This window comes from Mus pahari, chromosome 2 (genome assembly GCF_900095145.1).
Source record: "Mus pahari chromosome 2, PAHARI_EIJ_v1.1, whole genome shotgun sequence".
Lineage (NCBI taxonomy): Eukaryota > Metazoa > Chordata > Mammalia > Rodentia > Muridae > Mus > Mus pahari.
Genome location: NC_034591.1, coordinates 79,834,298 through 79,859,441, shown reverse-complemented (window position 1 = coordinate 79,859,441; position 25,144 = coordinate 79,834,298). Strand labels below are relative to the sequence as shown.

The 25,144-nt window shown below is 35.7% G+C and overlaps 1 protein-coding gene across 1 annotated transcript in view; it reads right to left on the bottom strand.

The window, feature by feature from the left end:
* Ccser1 (coiled-coil serine rich protein 1) overlaps positions 1–25,144 on the bottom strand; it is a 1,089,958-nt gene that overhangs the window by 827,071 nt on the left and 237,743 nt on the right. Inside the window, exon 5 of the mRNA XM_021190473.2 lies at positions 17,246–17,366. Coding sequence (XP_021046132.1) covers positions 17,246–17,366 — 121 coding nt within the window. The remainder of the gene's footprint in view (positions 1–17,245; positions 17,367–25,144) is intronic.

Sequence of the window (25,144 nt, the reverse complement as noted above, 5' to 3'; positions counted from 1 at the left end):
TTATAGGTGGTTGTGAGCTGGAGTTACAGGTGGTTGTGAGCTGCAGTTATAGGTGGTTGTGAGCTGGAGTTATAGGTGGTTGTGAGTTGGAGTTATAGGTGGTTGTGTGCTGTGAACTGAAGCCAGGTCCTCTGCAGAGAAAGTGCTTTAACCATTGAGATTTTGCTCAAGCCTGAAAGAAAACCACTCTAAATACACATCTTTCAGACATTTCTCCACACACTGACGTGGAGAAATGTCATCACAACCTCATTACATCACAAGTTGATCAACTTAGAGCCAACTAAAAGGCAAACCAAGGAGCACTCCTGCTGGGGATTTCTTAGGGCATCTGAGATTTATCCTAAATGCAGGCAGCACCTTCTGGTAGCAGCCAGGAATCCAGAGTACAAAGAAGCTCTATTTGCCTTTACTCTCACAAGCTTATCTACACCTTTGCTACATCTGTAGCACTCATCTGAGAGCTAATAAAGAAGCCAGCTTTCTCTGGCATCCAATGTGCATGTTAGAGCAGGGACTCTCCAGGAATCCGCCAGGGCTGATGCATGCGGCATTTAGCCTCCCAAATGGAGCAACTATCAGTTTTGGGGGGAGGCTCTACAGTGAAAAGCAATCACTATATGACTCTACTGTGTAAGCCACTCTAGTTTATTTAATCAGTTTTCATCCTCTAGAGAACCTGACTTACATTTCTATCCATCTTCATAAATGCTCATCCTCTCAATCTAAAACTGCATGCCCACTAACCAATAAGACCCCATGTTTCCTTACTCAGCTCCTAGAAGATATCTCTGCAGTTTGTCTAAAAACTGACTAGATATTTTGTACGTAGAATCATAAATTAATTGCCCATTTTTAATAAAATTTTTCACTCCATATAATATAACAGAGTCTTACTGAATTCTACATCAGTACCTATACCATTTCTGGGATGAATAATGTTCCATGGCATGGCATGTATGCATGTGCTGGCATTTCATTTCTCCATGGTTCATACACGGACACTTGTTTTGCCTTTTTATTTTGAATGTTTGGAGTACAACCAACTGTTCTAGTCTAAGGATATAAGCAGTACAGAGAGAAATAAAATCCTAACCTATTTTCATATACTATTTCTGAGTCCTTAGTAATGATAATGGAATTTTATTTAATTTTCCATAAAATTGTTATCATAAACATGCTCATATGATTTCACATAATAATTGTTTTTCATAATTTTCTCAATTCAGATGCCTTTAAATACTATATTTACCCTTAACAAATTCCTACTCTCAAGATAATTTAATTATCTTATGGGTAGTATTAATATATTTGAAATGAGTTAAACAGAATATTTTTTATTTATAAGAAGTATTAGTTTCTAACTCAATGAAAATTAATATTTATAGAATTTAAGTTTTATTTGTGAAATTATTTTCTTTGTAAATAACTATATAATTATGATGCCATCATATAACTAAATTGAAAGAGGACAAGGCCAGTGTTTGATATCTGTAATGTTAGCAAGCCCTATAAAATCTGAACTTTTTTTATAAGATTTTTTTAAAAAATTTATTTTCAATCCAGCCATTGCTTCCCCTCCCAGTCTCCCTCCCACAGTTCCTCATCCCATTCCTGCTCCCCTCTGTTCCTGAGAAGATGCTCTTACACCATCAGGTTGCCCCCCTTCCTAGGGCCTCCAGTCTCTCAAGGATTTGATGCCTCTTCTCCCACTGACCCTTAAATTACAACAGTAAATTACTTCATTGACAGCAGAATAATATACAGCAGTGGTCCTCAACTTGAGGGTGGTGAAACTTCCCTAAAGAAAGTTATATTCTAAGTGTTGTAACTCTTCTCTTTCTGGCTTTTAAACTCTTGAGTATCATTTGTAAAACATAAAACCGAACTTTCTCTTCTTTAGCACAAGACTGATGACATGCCCTAGACTGGTGGTTTAACTACTGAAGACAGGATGCCAGGGCTCCATGGCAATGTAAACAGAGTCCTCTGCACATTACTTTTCCAGTTTGCTTCTTATAGAACATTGAAATAGCCACAAACTATCTCCAGGATCTCTGAGTCACCAAAAGATATTCAAAATTATCTATCTTGTTAAGATAATTTTTTTAAATGCAATATACATGGTAATGTACTGTTTTAATTGTCCACAGTACGATAAGAATGATATAAACAGAAAATAGTTGTGCCAGTTTATTTCAAGAAGTATTGAGCAGCTTCTAATGTTTTTTATCCTGTTGCCTACAAAGGACAGGAATGGAGGGAAATTATTCTACAACTGAAGTAAGAGAGCATAGATTCAATAAAACATTTCTTGTTGTTTCCTTCTTTCTAAGATAAGTAGAAAATTGTATTTGTGGCCTATAAATCTTATAGCTGTAAAACTCAATTGAGTATTCTATTTTAAAATTAAATGTTCAATCACCATACTAATAATTAATGGTGCAAAACATCTGAGGGCCAAATTACATTTTAATTACAGAATGACCATCCAATATCACGAAGCAGCTTTCTCTTGCATTCTTTTGTTATTTGTTTTCTGAAGTCTATGCGTATTCATTTAAAAATTCTTTTTACCTTATTTTTCATTCCAATTAAATGAAAAAGCATGTGGGTAAAACTCAATATAATGCAATAACTCCTGGTTTGTTTTTATAGCTAAAGAGGATATTTCTCTTAAGACATCTGAGTTCCAAATGCTGAAATAGAAAATAAAGACATCATCTATTTGGTAATGTTACATTCTCCTATCCATAGTAGACTACATCAAATTTATTTAGATATTTATAAACTTATTTATAATTCAATAGAAACTATATTCATGGACAAGGAAGAGTATAGACATAATTCAGTGTGTTTTATTTGTCTTGTTATGACAGCAGTCATACATGTAACACTCAATATATTTTGAGTTAAATCAGCTCATGATAAAATGGAATGAGAAAGTGTAAAACATTAATGGAAGGCGTTCCAAAGGGAAGAACATGATTACTCTCACATGTAGAATGAGAAAGAAGGCACTGGGGTCAAGAACCTGGTGTGATCTTGAAAATAGCTTCTGTATCAGAAAACCATTAAATAATATATTATGAATTCATCAAAAAATAGTTACTATGGACTATTTTATCAAATGTTTTGCATATGTACAACCTAAGAGATCAAATAGCAAATTTCAGGGAGTATATCATCTGAAGGAATACCTATTTTAAGCCTTTTATTTAAAAGAAAGGAGGAAAGGACTGAGTCAAATGATTTACTAAGTGTCCGTCAGTTAGAGGATGGAGAAACTGGAGCCACAGTGCCAAGTCAAGGATTTTATTTATCTACATTACACTCTGCGATAGCTACACAACTTAATTTCTTGATAACTCATAGAAAATGACTTCTAACTCCATGTAACTAAAGCAAATTAGTTACTTGTTTAGAACTTTTATGCAAACCAGTTCACATATTAAATACAAACATTTCATCTTACAGAAAACATGTCAAATGTATTAAGATTCAAATTTAGATACAAAATAAAAACTGTCTTCTATAAAAGAAAGAAAATGAAGTCATCTCCAGAACAAAATAATAACTAGTGCATTATAGTCTACGTATAGAAAAATAAAGCACTTTATTGAAAAAAAATTGCCACTTAAAGACCTCATAACACATTCATTCTAGATTTAAAACTATCTTAGTACAATTTAATCTTGTCATAGTTAGAAAATCACATTATACCTTAATTATCTTAAGGAAAATATGATGTTTTAAAATCAAATATATGTGTAATCATAAAAAAATACAGATGATCTTTATCAGAAGAGATAGTATAGATTGGAAGGGATTTCATTGTAACGTTTCCTACAGCTTTCCCATTGCTGAAATCCATCTTCATTACTTCAAGTGCTCAGTCATATGAAATTCACAATGATGAGAATTTCCCAGCACAGATTCCTCATTATAAAAGTCTCTCCTATTTCTTGACCCACCTCTCTAAATCACTTTTTAAAAGAAATCTTTGATAAACCCTTAGATCTACACAGACCCACGCATGCTATCAGTTCTGATTTCTTATTACAGGAAAATTATAAGCTGATTATATAAAATAGGAAATATAATGATACATCTAAATTACCTAATGACACCCTATTTGGTGAACTATTATATCACCCAATAAAGCATGTAGAATGTAGATTGGATATATTAGTAGTGGAGAACCTCCCCCCTTTTTTCAGATCTCACATATATCTACATTTATGTTATGTCATATCTCTCTCTCTCTCTCTCTCTCTCTCTCTCTCTCTCTCTTTGTGTGTGTGTGTGTGTGTGTGTGTGTGTGTGTGTGTGTGTGTGTGTGATGATTATTCATGTGGAGAGATAGAAGGGCACCTGTGGTTATCAGCACTTCCCACCATGTGTGTCCCAAGAATGAACTCAGGTCAGGATTGGGAGAAGGTACGTTTACTTGCTAAGCCATCTCATCTGCCTCATTTCTACAAATTCTTCAGTAAGTGCCGGTAAACCATAGAAAACTTATATTAGTCTTATTTATTTGAAGTTAATAAAAGTCATATTACAAAGGAATGCCAAAGAAGATAAAGCTAACATAATAGACTTAAAACTTAGATTAAATAAAATGGAAGGCACTAACTAAGTCCAAAGCACTTCCCTTCTTGGTTTACTTGTGAAGACAAATGCAAAGGTTCTGATGGATGAGATGGCCAATAGTGAAGAAAAGAAACTTGAGTTCCATTTATTCTGCAGATGTGCTGATTTTATACAACATATATGTGTTATAATGATTTATAATGGCATATTTCAGATTGCTAAAATCTATAAAAACTGAAAAATATTAAAAATAAATATATTCTGTGCCAAATTTAAGACTTGGTAAATTAAGATTATGTAAAGAAAGTACAATTTACTCTTCTTACACAGAGTCATTTTTAACAAGTTAGTTTGTGTCTCTATACCCTCATTTCCTTCAGTGTGACCTGTGGATGACTATTGCAGATACGGTCACAGTTAATACAGATATTAAATGAACTAGTATCTGTAAAGCTGAAGGCAGCACATAACAGCTTCTATAAACTGTGCAAAAAAAATTCTAAACTGTGAAATAAATAATATAGCAAGCATATACTTAAGAATTTTGTACTAAGAAAACTATTAAAGAGAGTGACTGAGACATAAAAATGAACAGATAGATAGGAACTATCAGATCTGAATAGCTCTGTTCCTGGTTTCTACTGAGTAACAATGAGGAATGTAGAGAGATAACATCCTGTCTAATGTGCTTCATCACAGGAGTATTTAGATGTTACTTGAGTATGAAGGAGTTAATTTGAATACAAGTTGCCTCAGCCATGGAGGGATTCCTAATTCAAAAATATTTGAAAATATGAGTATTTATTGTAGGTTCACTCTATGGAGCAAGTGGCATTTTATAAGTTGTGTTGATAGACTTGTTGTCATTAGAATTTGTTTCTAATGTTTTTCTCACAAACACTTACAACAAACTTCTGGAAAACAGAGAGCCCTCCTCTAAGTCAAGCTAGTTGGGGCCCTTCCTAATTTTGAGAGCTTTCTTTCCAACCTCATATGACAAAATACTGTTTAAATTCCATATTCATCTGTGAATTATTCAAAGAGTTGATATATTAAGGATGAACTATTTACAATAGAAGAACATTCATCATACTTATTTTCAACCAATGGAGTTCGTCCAACCTTCTATTAAAAAAAAAACATGCACTCAATCTCAAATATAAATAGAAAGTGGTCACTTCTCAAGTATTTTTAGTTATATATGACTTACTATTATATGCACCTTTGGACAAAACAATAGCCCAGTACAAATATGCTATAAATAGACATTAATTTAGTACATGTAAAAAGTTTAGACTTGAAATAGGAAGATAGTTCAGTCCACACAGCTAAAAGTATGAACACCAGATGTCAATTCTGAGTGCCCAGATAAAAAGCTTGGATATTGACTTATGTTTTATTTGAAGGACTAGAAAGATGAAGGCAAGATCTCTGGGGCTTGCTGTGCAGCTAGCCTAGACTAATCAGTGGTTCTCAGGTCACAGAGAGAAGCATTACCTCAACAAAAAAGGCAGAAACAGCCAGAGCTGCTGAATACCCATAAGCACAACTAACATGCCATGTGCTTCACTGTGGTGCCTTCCTGCCCTCCATTTCTTACTTGCCTTCCATATCCTCATCAGCAATGTTTCTTGGGTTTTGGAAGAGTGATATAAACTTCCCATTCATGATTGAGAACCATCTGTAGTTTATTTTAAACATCTGGATTAACTTTTTCCCACTGCATACAAACACAATTCCCTCTGACTAAGAATGGGAGAAGTAGCAGTCTAAAGATAGATATGATACTTGAAAGGCATACAGATGGAAAGAAGGATATCAACACAAGAGGATGGGGGATAAGAAAAGGTAATGGGGGGAATATGATCATAATATATTGTATATGTGTACAAAATTGTCAAACACTGCAATCGAAGGTGGGTGGCACCTGAGCAATAATACCCAAGGTTAACTTCTGACCTCCTCGTAGACATACATGCACATACATATACCCATCCATACATAGTAATGCACATGTGCATACCTACACATACATTGCCATGTATATTTTCACATGCCTACAGATGCAAAGAAATGCACACATAGCCACACATGCTCAGACATGCATAAACATACAGCCACACATACACCCCCACACAGAGACATGTACATGCACACACCCACAAAAACATTCATACACAGATATATACATAAAAAGTGCACAAGAATAATACTTTCTTTTAAAAAACAGTATATAAACACATTTTTATAGAAACATTGGAAGAAATGTATAAAATAATAAATATCATAATACATTATGAATTTCTAAATTTTCCTAGAACTATAAACCTGCTTACCACAATTTTACAAATGATACTGCATCTGTTTCTTTGCAATGATTTCTTTCTTTGTGTCCAATGCAATTCTGCCACACAGTTTAAACTCTGTACCTGTGACATGCAGGTGATAGATGCCCTTCCAGCTTTGCCTGCTTATCTGATAATATAACTTTGTGCTGTTACTTAGAGGTTTACACTATTGTTTACATTTTTATAGGATACCTTTAAATAAAATGCACATGTGTTTGAAAACAGAATTCACTGTAATATGCTAGAATGAGGAGCTGAGGGCTGGCTACGTGCCTGCATGCATACATAGGCACTACTTGTACAGCACTTGCAATCTCGTTTGAGGATCTGATAAATCGGTATTTATATTACCCCATAAAGAGAACTGAAACACTTCAGTCACCTTATCAAGTGGTCCCAAGTCATCTGAAAAATAGCACTTACACGCTCAGTGTACAAAGGCCTGTCAGCGTAGACATGACATGACATGACAGGCTGACTGCACAAGGGAACAAATCCTGGGACTTACTAAGGAGCAATAAACCACAGGAAAATAAAATAACAATTCTATCAATCATAAGACAAGCTTCTCTCAAGAGTACTCTTTTCATAATTTTTGTCTTTGTGCTATTAAAGTCTCCTGGTTCTTGAGTAACACAGGATTTTTTGTAAGTTTTCTTCAGAGCATTATTTTGGATAATACCTCCAACTATTCTCAGATTCGCCCCTCCTCCTATCCACCCAACTTCATCTCTCTCTCTCTCTCTCTCTCTCTCTCTCTCTCTCTCTCTCTCTCTCTCTCTCTCTNTGTGTGTGTGTGTGTGTGTGTGTGTGTGTGCATGTGTGTATTATTCAAAAGAACAAAATGAACATGACAAAATTGTCAAAACAAGATGAAAAAAGAGAGACAGAGAAAGAAACTACCATGCAAACGAATACCATGGAGTTAACTCCCCCTGGGCATGTGATGTCCTGGATGTGGTTGGTAAACGCAGTGATACTCCTTTGGAGAAACCTTATTTTCCAGCTGAGCATCAATTACCAAAAGGTTTGAGTTACAAGTGGGACTTTGTGCCCACGAGTTGGGTTTTTGTCTGACTTGGACTTGTGCATGTCGTGTGTTTGTGGAGCTACAGTAGTGTATGGAAAACACTATTTCCTTAGGTCATCCACCAGAAGACAACTAACTTTACTGCCTTCAAAATGTATAAACCACATGTGAATGAGATCATATCTTGCAAGAAGGTGAGCAGGAAAGGATGGCATGGAGAGAGCTAGTGATCATCTGTCAGTCAGTAAAATGTAATTGGCCAAAAATCAAAATCAGTCCCATTTCCTTTCCACCTTGCTGTCTCCATACACAGCTTGACTAGAAGGCCTGTGTTTAAATGCCCCAGATGTCCTTCTAAGAGTCATCCATTAGTAGTGACTGTCAGGTGTACCAAAGGGTAGCTTAATGGGGAAATATGGGACATAGTCCTTGGTCTATTGCGTGGTGGAAACCTTGGTTTTCTTCAACCTTGGAGATGCACAAAGCAGCACAGCTGGAGAGGGGATAGAAAACAATCCTCTCAAATGCCAAGCCCAAGGTAAGAAGCTAACTCATTTAAAAATGTGCATGCAAAAGGACAGATCTGGCTGCCAAGAGGCTTGCTAATATAATTCAGGATTGCTTTTACAGAACAATAGCACACATTTAAGACAAAAACAATTACCAAGTTTTCCTTCTAAGGCCTACCTCAGGATAAGGAGAATTAACTTCCTCATCCTTTGTTCTGGTGGTGGGGAGAGAGAGGCTCAGTCCAGAAGATATGTTTTAAAGCAATCTGTCTTTAGAGACTAGCACATGCACACAGAGGTTTTCTTCCAGCAAGTATGTTATGATGCCCTAGCAGTAAACCAGAGAAGCCTCGGCCTTGTGCTTCATTCTCCTCTACCTCCGGCACCTTGGTCAGTGTCCACCCCAGTGGACTCTGACACTCAGGAAGCTGCTTTGGCGGGCTTTCCTCTTTTCCTCCTCTTCAGATCAAGCAGGCCTGCTTCAGGCAGCCAGGCAGGAAATTAGCATCTGTGTTTCCAGCTGCCAAGAAATAGGAAACTGATCCTCCTGAACTCTCTATGAGCTGTGATTAGAAAACGCCTCTTCCCAAGAGCTTCCCTCCCAAACTTGAATAGACTCACATTGGGTGACTCTCTCTGAAGAAATCTCTTCCTTTATCTTTCTGACAACTGCTTCTATGCTTAGGCTAAAGAAATAAAACCCATTGCTGATTCTTCTGAAACCCTCACATGGGGAAGAACATGGATAGTTCTGCTAGTACTCTGTGTGCCTACCGTTTAGTCATAGAAGAAAATTTCAGTGCACTGAGTAATGGAGGGTAAGTGAAAGAAAATTGTTGTGAAGAATCATGGGATTTATATGAAGACCTTAGCAAGACATTGTGTTGTACATTTCCATTGTAAATTGTCACTGAGTTTGAAAGAGGGTTTGTGAGTCATGTGTGTGACTCATTTATAAAGTGCTAATTATAATATTCACTAACACGGTGAGAACAGAACTATTATTTATTCATTATTAGAATGTCCACACTATTATGGTTTTAAACATTGGAACAATTAGTAATAAAAATAATATCCCATCTCTACCCCATTGATACTCTCTGTTTAGTAACTGTGTTTAATTTGCCTTGGCTGACCAGGGTCTCCTTTCGCACAGACCTGCATCAAGTTAAACAGTTCAGTGAACACTCCTGTGAGTCACAACAGTGGCCAGACTCTCAAAATCTGCCTTTAGTAGTATGGGGAGGGCATTTTGCTAGCTCTATGAAACAGAGGGAATGCCACAGTGCATAGAATTTGCCAATTTCTATGGTGCCGATCTGTATGTACCTCACCTTTGCTCCTGTGTTGGTTTCTTTTTTTTTTTTTTTTTTTTCACCCTTTACCCCTGTTTTCACCTTCCAGCACTAAATAGGGGAGAAACAAGAGGGGAGAGAGGAGTTAGAAAAATCCCTGTATCTAATTTCTTTCCTTTTGTTTCCTTTTTGACCACTACTAATAAAAAAACTACAACCAACTTCCTGAAATAACCAACCCCTCACATGCCTCTCTGGGCCCTGGACTTTATATATGCTTTTAAAAGTTCCCAGAATTCCAAACATCACATAATAACAGAAATTATCTTCAGCTGGCAAAAAATATGCTTCTGCTAGAGCACTATACAAATCAGAGTCACCTGCTTTGGACACTCCAAAGTAGCGTCACATTGCCATATCTAGGATTATAAAGAAAACACCGTCCTATATTTCTGTGCTTTTTGTAGAAACTAAATTTCCAAAAATTGTAGATACATCAGTGTATCCACCACATCTAAATTTAAGCCCCGTGAATAGAATCACTAACCCGGGTTTGGGGAAGGAATATTGTCTATTTCAGGTGAACTCCTGTACTCCATCAATTCAGTAACTTCCAGTGTGCTGTCCATGACAAACCAGAAGGCTTTCACAAGCTCTGTCTGAGGACTCTCCTGGGCTCTCTTATATATCTTGTCTTCCCTATGTCCCCATCACCCTTTTTAAATTTTTTTTCACATTTCTGACTGCAAAATATGTAATCAAACTTTCTCTCTGCCATAACATTCTTCCTTTGCTCTTCTACCTCTGTAACCAGGATCCTTTAAATCTTAACTAAAACATCCCTTTCTAAGAGGAATTTCCTCTGACCTCTTTATTATTCTAAGAGTCATTACCAGGAGCTCTTACAGCAAAATATACTTCTACCCTACAACCACAGACACAATTGTAATTTGGAATTTTTTGTTAAAACTAAAGGGTCAGTGTGTATCCTTTTGGTTATTTCACTGGTTTATCAGCACACCTATTTACCAACAGTTTATCAGATAAACTACAGTTTATCAGTAACACCTGTTTATTGGCACAAAGTCTCCACACAGAAGCACAGTGCTATTAACACATCAGGCACTAACAATTGAGCTAGGAAGTCTGAATCTATCTACAAACACAAATAACTATATCTCTAAAATTATAATGCTGGAAATAAGCTAATGATATAATTGTTTGATGACTCCCACCAACAGCTTAAAAGTGAACTTTATGGATGACATTAGAAGGTAGCTTCAAAAAATAAAACTTGTAGGTTTGGGTCACACTTTACAAAACAGATCTCTGAGCTGAAAAGCAGGAACTCCACATGCTTTCCAAAGGAGTTCAGTGGACTGTCCCAAAGTCAGCAAGCAAATGAAGAAAAGTGAGGTGGTCCTGGCCCAGAGGCTTGATCACATAGAAAGTAATGCTAAACTTCCACAAACATAGCCATAAACCATGACTTTTGGATAGCCTGAGTTTCAGGGTATAAAATTAAAGTATGGAAAGGATAGAAAATTAATACCATACTTTACTTTTCCTTTCCCTGCATATCCAACTTTACAATGGCTACAATTTTCATCATTTCAAACACACAGGCAGAGCATGTGTGAATATCAGTTTTTGTTACAAGTAGATTTTTAACTAGGATTATAAAGAAAACATCTATGGAACATTTCATTCTCCTCCAAGCTTGAAAATTATGTCCATTTCAGACAGTGTTCTTTAGCATTTTGCTTATTGAGCACACATACAGTTTTGAATAGCAAAGTGTGCATGGCTGTAAATGTGAGCATACATTTGATACTATGATTTATTTTATATGTTTTATTTATTCACCTCACATCTGGATCCCAACCCCCCCCCCCATCACATAATCACTCCCCTCTCCCCTTCTCCTCTGAGAATGGGGAGGATTCCCCTGGGTAGCAACCCACCCTGGCACATCAAGTCACTGCAGGATTAGGCACAACCTCTTCCACTGAGACCAAAGAAGACAGCCTAATTAGGTGGTGTAAGATCCATGTGCAGGCAACAGAGTCAGGAACAGCCCCCACCCCCCGCCCCGCCCCACTACAGTTTTTTTGGATGAATTTCATGAAGATCACACTGCATATCTAATATATATGTACGAGGGTTGGGGTAGGGTGGGCCTCAGTCCAACCCATGTAAGCTCTTTGGTTTTGGTTTAGTCTCTGGACACCCCCAAGAATCCAGGTTAGTTGATTTTCTTGGTATGCTTATGGAGTCTCTGTCCCTCCAGGTCCCAAAGTCCTTCCTTCCAGCTTTTCCACAACCCCCCCCCCCAAGATTATATTATGATTTTTGGTGAATTATAAAAGTTTAATTTTTAAGCTTCAAACTCATTTTCTATGGGATTGAGTATTTGAACACTGTGTGCTATTCAAATTATATATGTTTTTTTCTTTTTGAGGCAGGGTACCACTAAACAACCCAGGATGATTTCACACTCTGAGCAGTTTTTCTTTTGTGCTGAGCTCACAGGTGTGAGCCACCTGCCCAGGCTGATTTTTTCTGTTTTCTAGCAAATTTATTATTTCCATAGCCTGTTTAGATACATATAAAAAGATTATAAAACAAAATTAAATATGCAGCTTTATTTGCTTAATTTGCTTTATTTGCTTAAGATTGTCTATAGACAAAAGCAACCCTCAGAACTCTACTAATATAATGCAAACAATTTACCTTGCCTTTTTGCGGAAAGAAGCTTCTTCCTGTCGTTTTGCTCTAATCAGGAAGTCCTAATCACAGTTGCTCCTGACTGGAATTGGGGATATAAGCACCCTGGCCATGAAATGGTTCACGACTTGCAAATATATGTAATAAAATATTAGCACAATAATATAATTAGTGACAATATGCTGAATTGCTTTGAATTGTTTTATACTGATATATTAACAAACTAGACCAATGTTAAGCAAAGAAATGTTTGTACAAAAAACTATACTCATACAAGACAGAGAATATATGTTGGCTTTATAGTGTTATTTATAGATAGGATATTTCTAAAATCTACCTAGTTTATAATGTTATTAAAAGGTATTCTCTTAAAACCTCTTATTTATAACCTTAAATACACCGAAGCCCTTCTATGAAGAAAATTATTCCAGTTCTGCCTAGCGAAAGACTTTCTGAGTTTTAAATTATGCCACTATAATTCTGTTTCAGAGATTCCGAGGTATATGAATTTATATGAGAAGCCAGCACAGTCAGGAGGATGAAGTACTTAAAGCAGTAATCCCACCGGAATTAGAAGTGATACAAGGCATGCAAGACTCCCTTCTCAGATGACAGAACTGAGATACTTCATTATTATACTGGGAGCTAATATTTCTGCATATTTTTCACTTATGGAAAATGAAAATGTATTAACTGGCTCTAGCAGCCTTATCTCTAAAATATGTGGCAAGGGTTCTTTGCTCATATATATGCTGTAAAAATAATTACAAAGTATATGATATATATATATATATATACACACATATATCTTGTTTTTCTATTCATTATTATATTTCAGGCCTTGTCTTATTAGATAAATAATAATAAAACACACACATCAAGATTAAGAAAATTTTATATAGTGCTTACAAGTAGCACAACTAGAAAAACAACGTAAAATATAATAGGTCAGTAAAATTTATTGAAAAAAGATATACATGTACCTAAGTATTTCAGTATCTTAAATTTACTATAATAAAATTTTTACCATTTAAAATGAAATTACAAACTAAATTAAGCATACCTTATTACTTTGAATTCTACCTTTATAAATTACTATAAATTTTCTTCCCTACTTTTGCTTTCATTTACCAATGTTTTCAAAATTTCAAGTATGCTTTTTTATTCTCAATGTAACTGAGTTTCCCAGGCTTCAAAAGGAATCCAACGCATAAAAACTATGATGAGCAATATTGTGTCTGAATGGTTATTTCAAACAATCCAAGTCAGTGGGACTCAAATCTGCACTTGCTTTCATTTAAGAGAAGCTGTCCCTCCCTACTGGATGTGTTGGAAAAATGAACATCTGCTTTGGCTGTTGCTGAGACTTTGCAAACATTTGAGAAATTAAAGTCCTAGAGAGAGTGAGAGCTGCAGACAGTCTAGTGATATGGATAGACGCAGATAAAATGGTCTTTGGCAGCTATGTTTGAAGCTCCACCCTAATATATTAGAAATCTCCACCCACTACATCCTAACAACAGAAGCCAGTCACCAGTACTTCCCAGCAGATACTTTGCTTTGTGAGTCTCTCACTGGCAATCAGAATTTTTCAGTTAATAGTCTTGCATTTACATCGTGCTCATTCATCTACTTACACCAATTAATTTTGAAAGTAATGGCACATGACTTACATGGCATGTATCGTGAATTGATGGATAACTTCATAGGTTAAAAGGGGAAATACATGATATCTGAATAGCTTGCTAGTCACAACTGCGGACTTGTATTAGCAAAATATGTAAGATACTAATGCCTTCTGCATCAGCTCAACTCTTACAAATATAATAAAGTATTAATGAATTCATAGCAGTTGCACTGCAAAATTATTATAATGAAGGAAAGCCAAGATTTTTAAAAAACAATGCTTTATGTAAGTGAGATTAGCTATATGACTTAAACGGAGATAAAGCTGGTCAGTATTTGGCTTTGATAATGACTGAAGATTCTGGTAAGACACCTAGAGAGATGTCTTGACAGTAGCTTTAAGCATTAGATATCTATATACAAGGTCATCCATAACGGTAACAGATGATACTGAGGCAGGGACGTAAACTCTATCTTCTTCTGGAGTAATACATCATACCTTCACAGTGAGGGCCAATTTGTCACCATAATAAACAGATGGATAAATGGAAGCATGGACAGATAAATGTCCAAAAGCAAAACAGATTTGATCAGTTTTATGATACAAAAAGCAAACACAAGTAACATTTATATGAGATAATAATATTGTTGGCAGAGTGCATTTACATAGGATGGGGGATCCTAAAGCAATAGAGGCAGCACAGAAATTACAGGGTGTTACTGCTGCCTAATCACACACACACACACACACACACACACACACACACGCACACATGCGTACACACACACACACACACACACACACACACACACACACACGCACGTGCGCGCACACACACACGTGCACACACACAACAGGATTTGAAATAAGACTCTTTATGAAAGAGCTAAAGGCTAGGGGTGGGAAAGTATGTATATTATTAACTCCATTAGTCAGCTTTCTTTTAAGTCCTTGAAAAATCTAAAAAGTTTAAGATCCAAGTTAAAACTATATGTAAACTTATGTAAACCCTCAAACACAATGCATGAAAATACATTTGAGCTTTCTAATGTAACTTACTGGGCAAATATGAGATGCAATTTTCTTTCTATTAGACAAAGGATGACTATTGGATCCTAAAACTCCATTAGGTGCAGCTAAATGGATTTCACTTTCATATCGCATTAACACTGGATTACAATCACCACTTTCTGAATTGCTTGGTATTTCTTTACTCTATAATGAGAATATTAATAGTGAATATCTTCATGCAATCAAATACATGCATTGCTTCATTTGATTCAGTATTATTGAATGCAATGTTAGAGATTTTCCTAATTGATTTCACAAAGAGTATCAAATAGGACTGTGTTGTAGGAAACTGCTTTGGGAACATATTGTCAGGGAGAAAGATAGGCCAAAGGTAAGCAAACACAAACCAGGCCAAGGAGCAGTTCTGTTTTGCATGTGCCAAGATTCCTTTCCTCGTGAATACGATGGGTCACTAGTAAACACAGGGATCATGCACATCATATATCACACACCATCACATAACACATAGTGCCACAAGTCACCATATGTAACACATACCACATATCACATATCACACATCACATGTCACACATTACCACATATTATATATATCACTATATATCACATATCAATAAATATCACATATATTTCAGAGTACCACCTATTATTTAACACCATGTATCACATGGAATATCATATCATATATCATCATGTACCATATGGCTTCACCTACCATATAGAACTACTTGTTACAATTCAACACATATGAGACACCAACACATATCATGCATCATGCTAAATCTCTTCATTTCACTAGCACTATAGAGCATCATAAATCATATAACACCACATACTACCTTTATTTCATATCATCACAAGTCATATAACACATAACATCACAGATCATATATCACCACACATTACATATTTTATGAGCACATATAATTATTGTCTGCTTCATATAGTTACATATTACAATATATATCACATGTCACTTGTTTTTCAAAGACATTATATCTGGCATAGTCTTATGTTCTCTGGAAAATCAGCACCAAATTTTCCCTTTCATTGATTGAATATTTTATCAGAAATGGCTGTGATTTAATGTTTATGATTATATATATTTGTTATCATGACTTTAATCATCTTTAGCCATTATGAGGATAAAAGTCTTTCATTTAATTAATATATAAAACCAAATTTTACTGTGAGTATTGTTTAACTAAAAATATATATAAACTAAAGTTGCATGATTGTAACCTTTAAATATTCTTTTTGAACATAAACATATATTTGGGAAAATGTGTGCCTATATCATCACTTTCTACCTTGACAAATTTTCATAAAATGAATGTGTCCATGACAACTAGAATATAAATCAAGGAAGGCAACAAAACCAATAGTTAGCAAACCTCTATACTTCTTACTATGCAATATCATGTCCCATAGCAAACTTCAATAATGTAAAGTTTTCGTATATGACAATTTATTGAAATTTGTAAAATAGTGATTTGCACTCCTTGTAAAATCCAAGCTAGCTTTAAGATAAGTTTATAGTAAGAACTGAGTTCAGGGGTGGTGAGTGGCCTCAGCAATTACAAGTGCCTTCTCCTCTTCCAGAGAACCTAGGCTTATTTTCTACTAACCATATCTGCAGCTAACAACCACTAAGGAATCCAACACCCCCTTTCTGTCTCTGTAGACTTCTGTTCAAAAGTACACATACACCAATAGACACACATTTAAACACACAAAAAATGAATAAACAAACAAAAATACAAACTGATCCCATTTTAGTCTATAACCTTGCTACTCTGAAATAATTAATCCAGGACCAGTGTACATATAGACACAATGCTACCTTCTCAGCTTGTTGACCCAACGCCTAAAACACAACACCAAAATAAAACTTAAATGACACGGGTCAGACAATCAAGGCAGTAGATAGTAGTGATTTGTTGAAAAATAATTATTTTGAACCAACTAAATTTCTACCCACCCATACTCTGCCACTTCCATCATATGCTGGAATGTCTGGGAAGCTCTCTCAGCTTTGAAGTGCTCAGATGAGATCCCACCACCTGGAACCTTAAATGACAACTTACTGTTTAGAAGGCTCAGGACATTTTGGTTCTTCTAGCATATTCACTTCTTTTGCTGGATCCACTGGGCTAAGAAGGACGGCTGCACAGGACATTACAGAGTGGCAGGAGTCTTCCCGGCAAACTGCAGTTTGAAAACAATGAATTGTAAACATTAAAAATCCCTTAGTGCCTGTTCTTAGTGCCTGATCCTCATTTCACATTGATATTTTCAGTCAGGTTCAGGAAGAATTTCAACATAAACATTAATATTAGATTATCCTAAGTTTTCTTTTACAATTTATTTTCTCCTAGCTAGCTGGACAACCCTGGGTAGTTTTACTTAGCTTCATAGCCACATTGAGGGAAAAATAATGTATGCTGATATTTAACAGCTAAAAAAGAAGTTATTTACCAAATAGTAAGAATTGTATGCTATGGCACATGCACTTCATGAGTCTCCACAAGGAAAGTCCAGTTGCTTCATCAAGGCCAAGATCAAAGCACTCATGCATTACCATGTGCCTACACTCTTGTGGTCTCCTTCTTGTCCTGCTATAGCCCCCAAAGCTCATCCACTTTGATCTTAATATTACATGAGGCAAGTTGTATGTCTGACTATTCTACAGTGGGGTCATAAATGTTATCATCCTTAAAAGGATGACTTCCTTTGTTACATGTGCATTTGTAAGAACCATCCACAAAATGTACTATTATTTTGGCTTTCCTTTAGATAAATAAAATAGTTTTTATCATTCAATTATAATAGACATGCTATTTCCCGTTTGGAGGTATTTCTATTAGGTATAAATATCCTTGTACTTTTTTTAACATCTTGTAGTTTCACATAGAGATTTGGTCTAGAAAAGCATATAGAAGGTGTAACTCTCCTTAGGATATGCCTAAGGATATGATTGAATTCTGCATACTAGATACCAAAGAAAAGTTTTCTTTTCTTTTACTTTCCCCCAAACAAATGTTTCAATTGCTCGACATCCATAAAACATACGAGTTTACAAGTTTGCCCATTGATTTTCATAGTATATTAATAATAAATCACTACAAAACAAATCCACACAAACTTTGTTTAAAACAACACTGTTTTCTCAAAATTCTGTAGGTTATAAATCTAGGTGCATTCAACACACTTCTCCTTTCTGGGTCTCAAAAGGCAAATGTTAATGTGTTAGTTTGGCTGCAATCCCATTAAAAGTTTCTGGGAGCCAAACATTGTGGCCCAGGGAAGAGCCTGGGGTAGAAAGCTTTGTAGCTACTATCTGCTATACTTCATCTTGAAATGCATCCAATAACCAGTTTTTCTATTTTTTTAAAAAATAACTCAATGTGAAAATAATCCACTGACAAATTAGTCTGGGATTATGTTGACATTGCTTGCAAAGTTGACAAGATCAAGAACAGCAACCCTGTAGGAGGCATGCCTCTGCTCATGCCTGTTTGGAATTGCACTTATCAGGTTAATTGAGGTGGAAAGATACACTCTGGGTATGGGCAACACCATTCCATGGCTGGGGTTCTGGACTTCAGGAAGGAGACAATTAGCTGAACATAGGAGTTCATCCATCTCTTTTGCTTCCTAGTTGTGGATACAGCATAATGTCAGGCTCCAGCTACTAGGACTGCCCTTGCCATGGTAGACTGCACCAAGATCTTTGGAGCTAAATAAACTTTTTCATCCTAAAGCTGACATTGCCAGGGCATTTTCTCACAATAACTAGACAAGATTGTTATAGAAATTTGCTTCCATCCAATTTCTAAGAACAGTCATATGTCATTTTAAAATTCTATAACATACAGAATTCACGTAAGAATGCAGTAACATTACATGGTCAACCTATATATTCCTCATAACGAAGTTAAATCTATATGTATGTAGTCTTCATTTTATGTTTCTAATTTATACAAATTACTATTGATCTCTCTAGTTAAGTAACAGGAATCACCCCAGAAACATTGCTCATAATGTTGCTAGCACGATGTATTATCTTAAATTGTATAAAGTATAAGTTTCCCTACTTCTCTCTCTTTAGTCCACACTCCACTGTTTAAAAGACAAATTCATTGAGAAGAGTTTTTGCTATCCTAGGTTTTTTGTTATTCCAGATGAATTTGCAAATTGCCCTTTCTAAGCTCTCTCTTGTGAGGCTATACCAATGCCTGGCAAATACAGAAGTGGATGCTCACAGTCATCAATTGGATGGAACACAGGACCCCTAATGAAGGAGCTGGAGAAAATACCCAAGGGGTCTGCAACTTTATAGGAGGAACAACAATATGAACTAACCAGTACCCCACAGAACTTGTGTCTCTAGTTGCATATGTAGCAGAGGATGGCCTAGTCGGCCATCAATGGGAGGAGAGGACCTTGGTATTGCGAAGATCATATGCCCAATACAGGGGAATGCCAGGGCCAGGAAGCTGGAGTGGGTGAGTTGGGGAGCAGGGCAGGGGGAGGGTATAGGGGGCTTTGGGGATAGCATTTGAAATGTAAATGAAGAAAATATCTAATAAAAAATGCCTTAAAAAAAGACAACTTCAGACCACAATCAGCACATGTGTGGACATCTTCAGATTCTGAGGATTACTGGTCATTAGGTAGCTAATATTGAGCACAAGCCAGTGATGAACCTGTGCAGTATTTTCCAAATGCAGATTATCTAAAGAGAAATTTTCCAGGAAAAAAGGAATGTATGAGAAAGAAACAAATACTGAAAGAACTGGAAAGGATGTTTGAATTGAACATGAATGCTGTTACTCATTGATATGAATACTCATTTCAATAACTAAATGATGAAAGAACAAACTGGCCTCTTATTCAATGTAGAAAGAAGCAAATGAGAAAGAGAATACAGGAGAGTGAACACGATGCCACAGATAGAACATAGGGATGCAGGTTAGCCAAGGGCATGAGGGTACCAAAAGGTACCGCTCAGGAACCAATAGCAGTGTTCTTCACTACTCCCTTAAAATACACTATGAATGATCTTAGGACTAGTCTTAAGTTTAAGAACATGGCCAGGAAAAGTTGATGTGATGAGCATACTTAAAATGCAGATCATTATCTTATACTGACCATGATGTAAGCTCCTCTATGTAGGAATTGGATTTGTCTACTAATGTATATTATTTTGAAGTTTACACAAAAGTGTAGGTAAAAAATTTTCAGAATAATATAAATATCAGTAAATGGAACAAGATTTTTTTATTAAAATTTATCTTAACAATAGATTAAATGACATTAAAACTGATGTTCATAAAAATTTGCAGTGTTAATGGGGTATAATAGTATGATTTTTATAGAAATTTAATAAACTTTTCTTCACTTAAAGAACTTTACAAAACAATATTGATGTTAGTGGTATCCAGAAATCTACATTTAAAAATAATACTTGTCGGGTATTTCTGATAAAACATCATACAAATTCTTACTTAAGATAAAGAAAATTTAAATGTGCTCAGGATAAATCATTGATATGTTGCTGAATTCTGAAAGAAACTTAAACTATAAAATAATTAAAGAAAAAATAAGAATCACAGTTATTAATAAATTTGTCTCTATGCTAATAATCAATTAATAAAGATATAGTAATATACTTTAAAATTCATTGCAAATATAAAGATATGTTTTACAAGTAAGAGTCCATATTTTTATCTTTTAGAATAAATTTGATTAAAAGTTAACTAAATTAAAAGGAAAATATCATAATAGTTGCAGAATATATTGATCTCTGTTTCTCTCAACCCTCAAAAGAGAAATTTCTTACTGTAGCAAATAGTAGTTAGTACAGAGATTCACAACTAGACAGAAAATGAGAGACTTAGGGCACTCAGTCAAAATCATGATATCTGTGTCACATCCCTTCTCTCAAAGCTCAGAGATCTATGAGAAAGAGGAGGTAGGAAGTCTGTAAAAGCTATCACTCACACACACACACACACACACACACACACACACACACACACAATCTAAGTTATAGGCCACAAAAATAGGCTTTAACTGATCATATGGTTAAAATCAGCAGCAAAAGAAAGTGGTTGGCACTAGGAGGGAACAGTTTTGAAGGCTGAATTTTTTTGAACATTTGAACAGAAAGAGGTTTCATGCCCTTAACCACAGAGGCTCCCATCAGCCTAAGACTCAGAGCAGCTAGGACTGGTTCTCCTCTGGTGTGCCGTGCCTATCAGGATGGTCTGAGCAGTAGCATTTCTTTCCTGCCACTGAAACATCTGCTATATGCTCTTCCACTCTGCACTTGGTTCTTTGCCAGGGAAGGCATCACTGATGAAGTATCCCAAGTCTCACTGTGCTTCATCTAGTGACCATGACCAGTACAGAGCTAACTTCCCCCCTTTAAATTGATGTAGAAATTAGTGTGTTGTTGCACAGAGAATATGGAGCAAGCAGGAGCCTCATACATTAACCTATGGCAAAGGATAATAGATATTTAATTTAGAAAAATGTGAACTGCACCCTCAACCTATGACTGGTGCTAATGTTTCATTTGCCACCACTGCTCCATACTCAAAACACAGTGGTTATAATTGGAAGCCCTGAACTTTTGTCTTCTGGGTCAATTGAGTAATATGCACATATCTTCAGATATTTTTATTTGTAGACACGAATTCAAGTAACCCAGGCTGGCCTCAAACTCCCTATAGCATTGAAAATGACCTCAAACTCCTGATAATCCCTTTATCCTCTAAGTGTGTTACATTTTCCAGCACCATGCTCAGTTCTTTAAATAATTCTCTAAAGCTTTGTTTCTTTTGATGAAATTTCTAGATGCAGAAACATAGGTTCTCATAGTGTAAATTCTACCCATCATCTCATGTCGATTTTTGACCTCATGGACTCTGTTTGTTTGACTGGGTAGACAATCTGCATACAGGAAGCACAATCATCAAAATCAACATTTACAAGTTAGAATAGCTTTTCAAAAAACTGTCTTAGTCATTCTTGCCACAACTCAGGCACAAAAACAAACAAGCAAACAACCCAGAAACATTTGTCGAATGAATAAGAAAATAAAGTGGAACATGAAGGGAAAGAAAAGATGGCAGCCCAACACAGGAAAGTGTGTTCTAAAAGGCAATGAGATGGGAGAAAATGTCTTCTACTTTTGAGAAATTGAAAAAAAACAATTCAATATAGTTTGTCCTAGTTAAGACAGGGAAAAGGTAAAGGGGAGCAATCTGGAGGTATAAGCATTGCCTGCACTGTAAAACAGTATCAATGACTCTACATTAGAATTTGATCCTGAAGTTAATAGGGATTGAGATCAATTACTAAATGAATATGCAACAAGATTGGCCTTTTATCTTCTATAGCCAGCATGGGTAATCCATACTGACAGGGGCATGATGGGCTGACAGCTCAAGGCAACACTTCTGCAATTAAAGCATGAGAGGCAGTGAGAGGTGCAAGCACCGGAGGGGAGAGAGCATTGGAAAGGAAGAGACAAGTCTTGTGTGGGAATTATAGGGATTAACATGTCTACTCCAGGTTCACAGGCCCAGAGCACATTTACTTGTTGAATTTTTTTCTTTTACTAGGACAAAATACAATCTTCAATATGTAACAAAAACAAGACACAGGTAGTGCATGTAGATGAGAAAAATTGGCAGAAGTCCTGATAGAAGACCTTCAAATGGATTGGGAAGGTGTTTAAACTTTTTAATCATTTTACAAATACCTTATTTAATGATATTATAGATTTGATGATTTTTAAAGTATGTGAATAAATTATTCTGAAATGGTTAATACCTTGAAGTAATAACTGAATAGAAAATATATACAGAAATGAGCATGGAAATAATTACATCCAGGATACTAGGACAGAACTATGAAATACAAAAGACAACATTGAAATATAGCCAGGTTTATTTCCCAGGGCTTGTATTGGTGTCTCACAATAGAGTCCCACATTGGAGTCCAGCAGTAGTTTTTCATCTTGTAAAACAATCTTTGGGCAGCTATTATATTATAAAATTTGTTTCTTGAAACTACATGGTTTTTATGTCTCAGCTTTTGAATACCTCTTTTTAAATTAATTTTCATAATTAAAAATATACTAAAATAAAACTATAACCTCATGAGAAATGGGGAAAATCAGTAAGTAAATAGTTTTCTTTGTATGGTTACGTAATTTACTACTATGACTCATATACTTTATTACAATTAAGGAAGGCTAAATAATCCTGTACCTGCAAATGTAACCTACAAAAGGTTAATAGTTTTTAAATACCGAGCATGAAGCAAGCATTTTAAAAGGTGCTGTGGCACATGCCTGTAACCCCACACTCCACAGGCTGAGGCAGAAGCCCGGTGAGTTGGAAGTCAGTCCAAGCTATATGGATATATGGATAGTTACACAGCTACATAGTGAGTCCCCCTCCCTCTCCCTGTCTCTCACACACAGACACAGACACACACACACACACACACACAGAGACACACACACACACACACAGCTTGTATAAGTAATTTATGAAAATTACTTGTTTTCTATTAACATATGGAAACTGATATCTAACAGCCTTTATGGGTTTAACTGTGCTGACCCAAGTAATTCATGTGTGAAAGTCTTAAGAATAACAACTCAAGAATGTAACTACTTGTGGATATAAGGTCTTTAGAGAGTAATTAGCTTCACAGGAGTCACTATAGACAGCACTGAAACATTCTGTCTGGTTTGCTCGAATGGAATTCAAGGACTTGGTTTAGGATTCTGCAGTCTTTCGTGGAAAGCTGTGATGGTAACATTAGCAATACACAGATCTACACAGCACACTATATTTGACATGAGTTACACAAAAGATGTTAGAAAGATGTTAGGATCTGTAATCTGTCACTTTTGAGGGACACAGTGGACACACGTAAACAAAAGGAATACACTTTGTTGTTTAACCTTTCTGTACACTGGCAGTTTTGATTTTCTAAAGAACACAAATACACATCCCTTCCTCTTTATTTGTGATCCATATCTTGAGTGGCAAGATCTCTATTTCTTCCCTTTGGACCAGTGTGGACCTCTGTGAGCTCCTTCACTGAAAAATAATGTAACAGTTGGTGATGTGTAACTTTAAACCGCAGGTCATAAAAGGCAGTTTTACCCATTTTTTTGTCTCTCTGGCCACTTGTGAAGAATTCTTTTGTTTTGCTTGAATTTCCTGCACACAGTGGTGATTACTGTTCAAATAACCAACTTTTAGAAAATGTTATATCAACAAAAAAATAGAGTTGTAGAGAATACTCATTAATATAGATAGATAATAGATTATAGATATGGAGAGATATAATGGTGCAGACGTAGGTACAGGTATGGATATGGATTAAGATACACATGGTACATATACAGATGATAAAGATACAGATGATACACATTTAGACACAGATACAGACAGTATCACATTGGTCATCATACAGGCTCTCACTGAATCTGTTACATCAGTGATAAAGGAAAATAAATCCTGATACAAGTGCCAAAAACATGATTTCATGTGTTCTATATATGGTGAAATAATTGAATGGTAATTTTAAGGTACTGATAATGTTTAATGTTGCATTCCTGGTCAACACCCTAGAAATTAAAAATAATAAAAGCCTTCTGATTCTGTATATATGTTGGCAATTAGCATTATATGTATAAACATAAGTGAAAGAGAATTTTTATCTAGAACAAATACAACAAAAAAAAGTCTCATAAATGTACAGAATTAATTATTTGTGTTTCTTATCTCAAATTTAGAAGGAGGCCTGACCCTTGCAGTGACTGTGCTGCAGAATCTGCAAGGATGCATCAGCATCACCACTCAACACATTTTCCAGCTATGCAACGCCATCACAGTTGTTAGCCATTAGGGTAAAACATTTATTACAAATCTTATATTATCTAAATAAAGTTT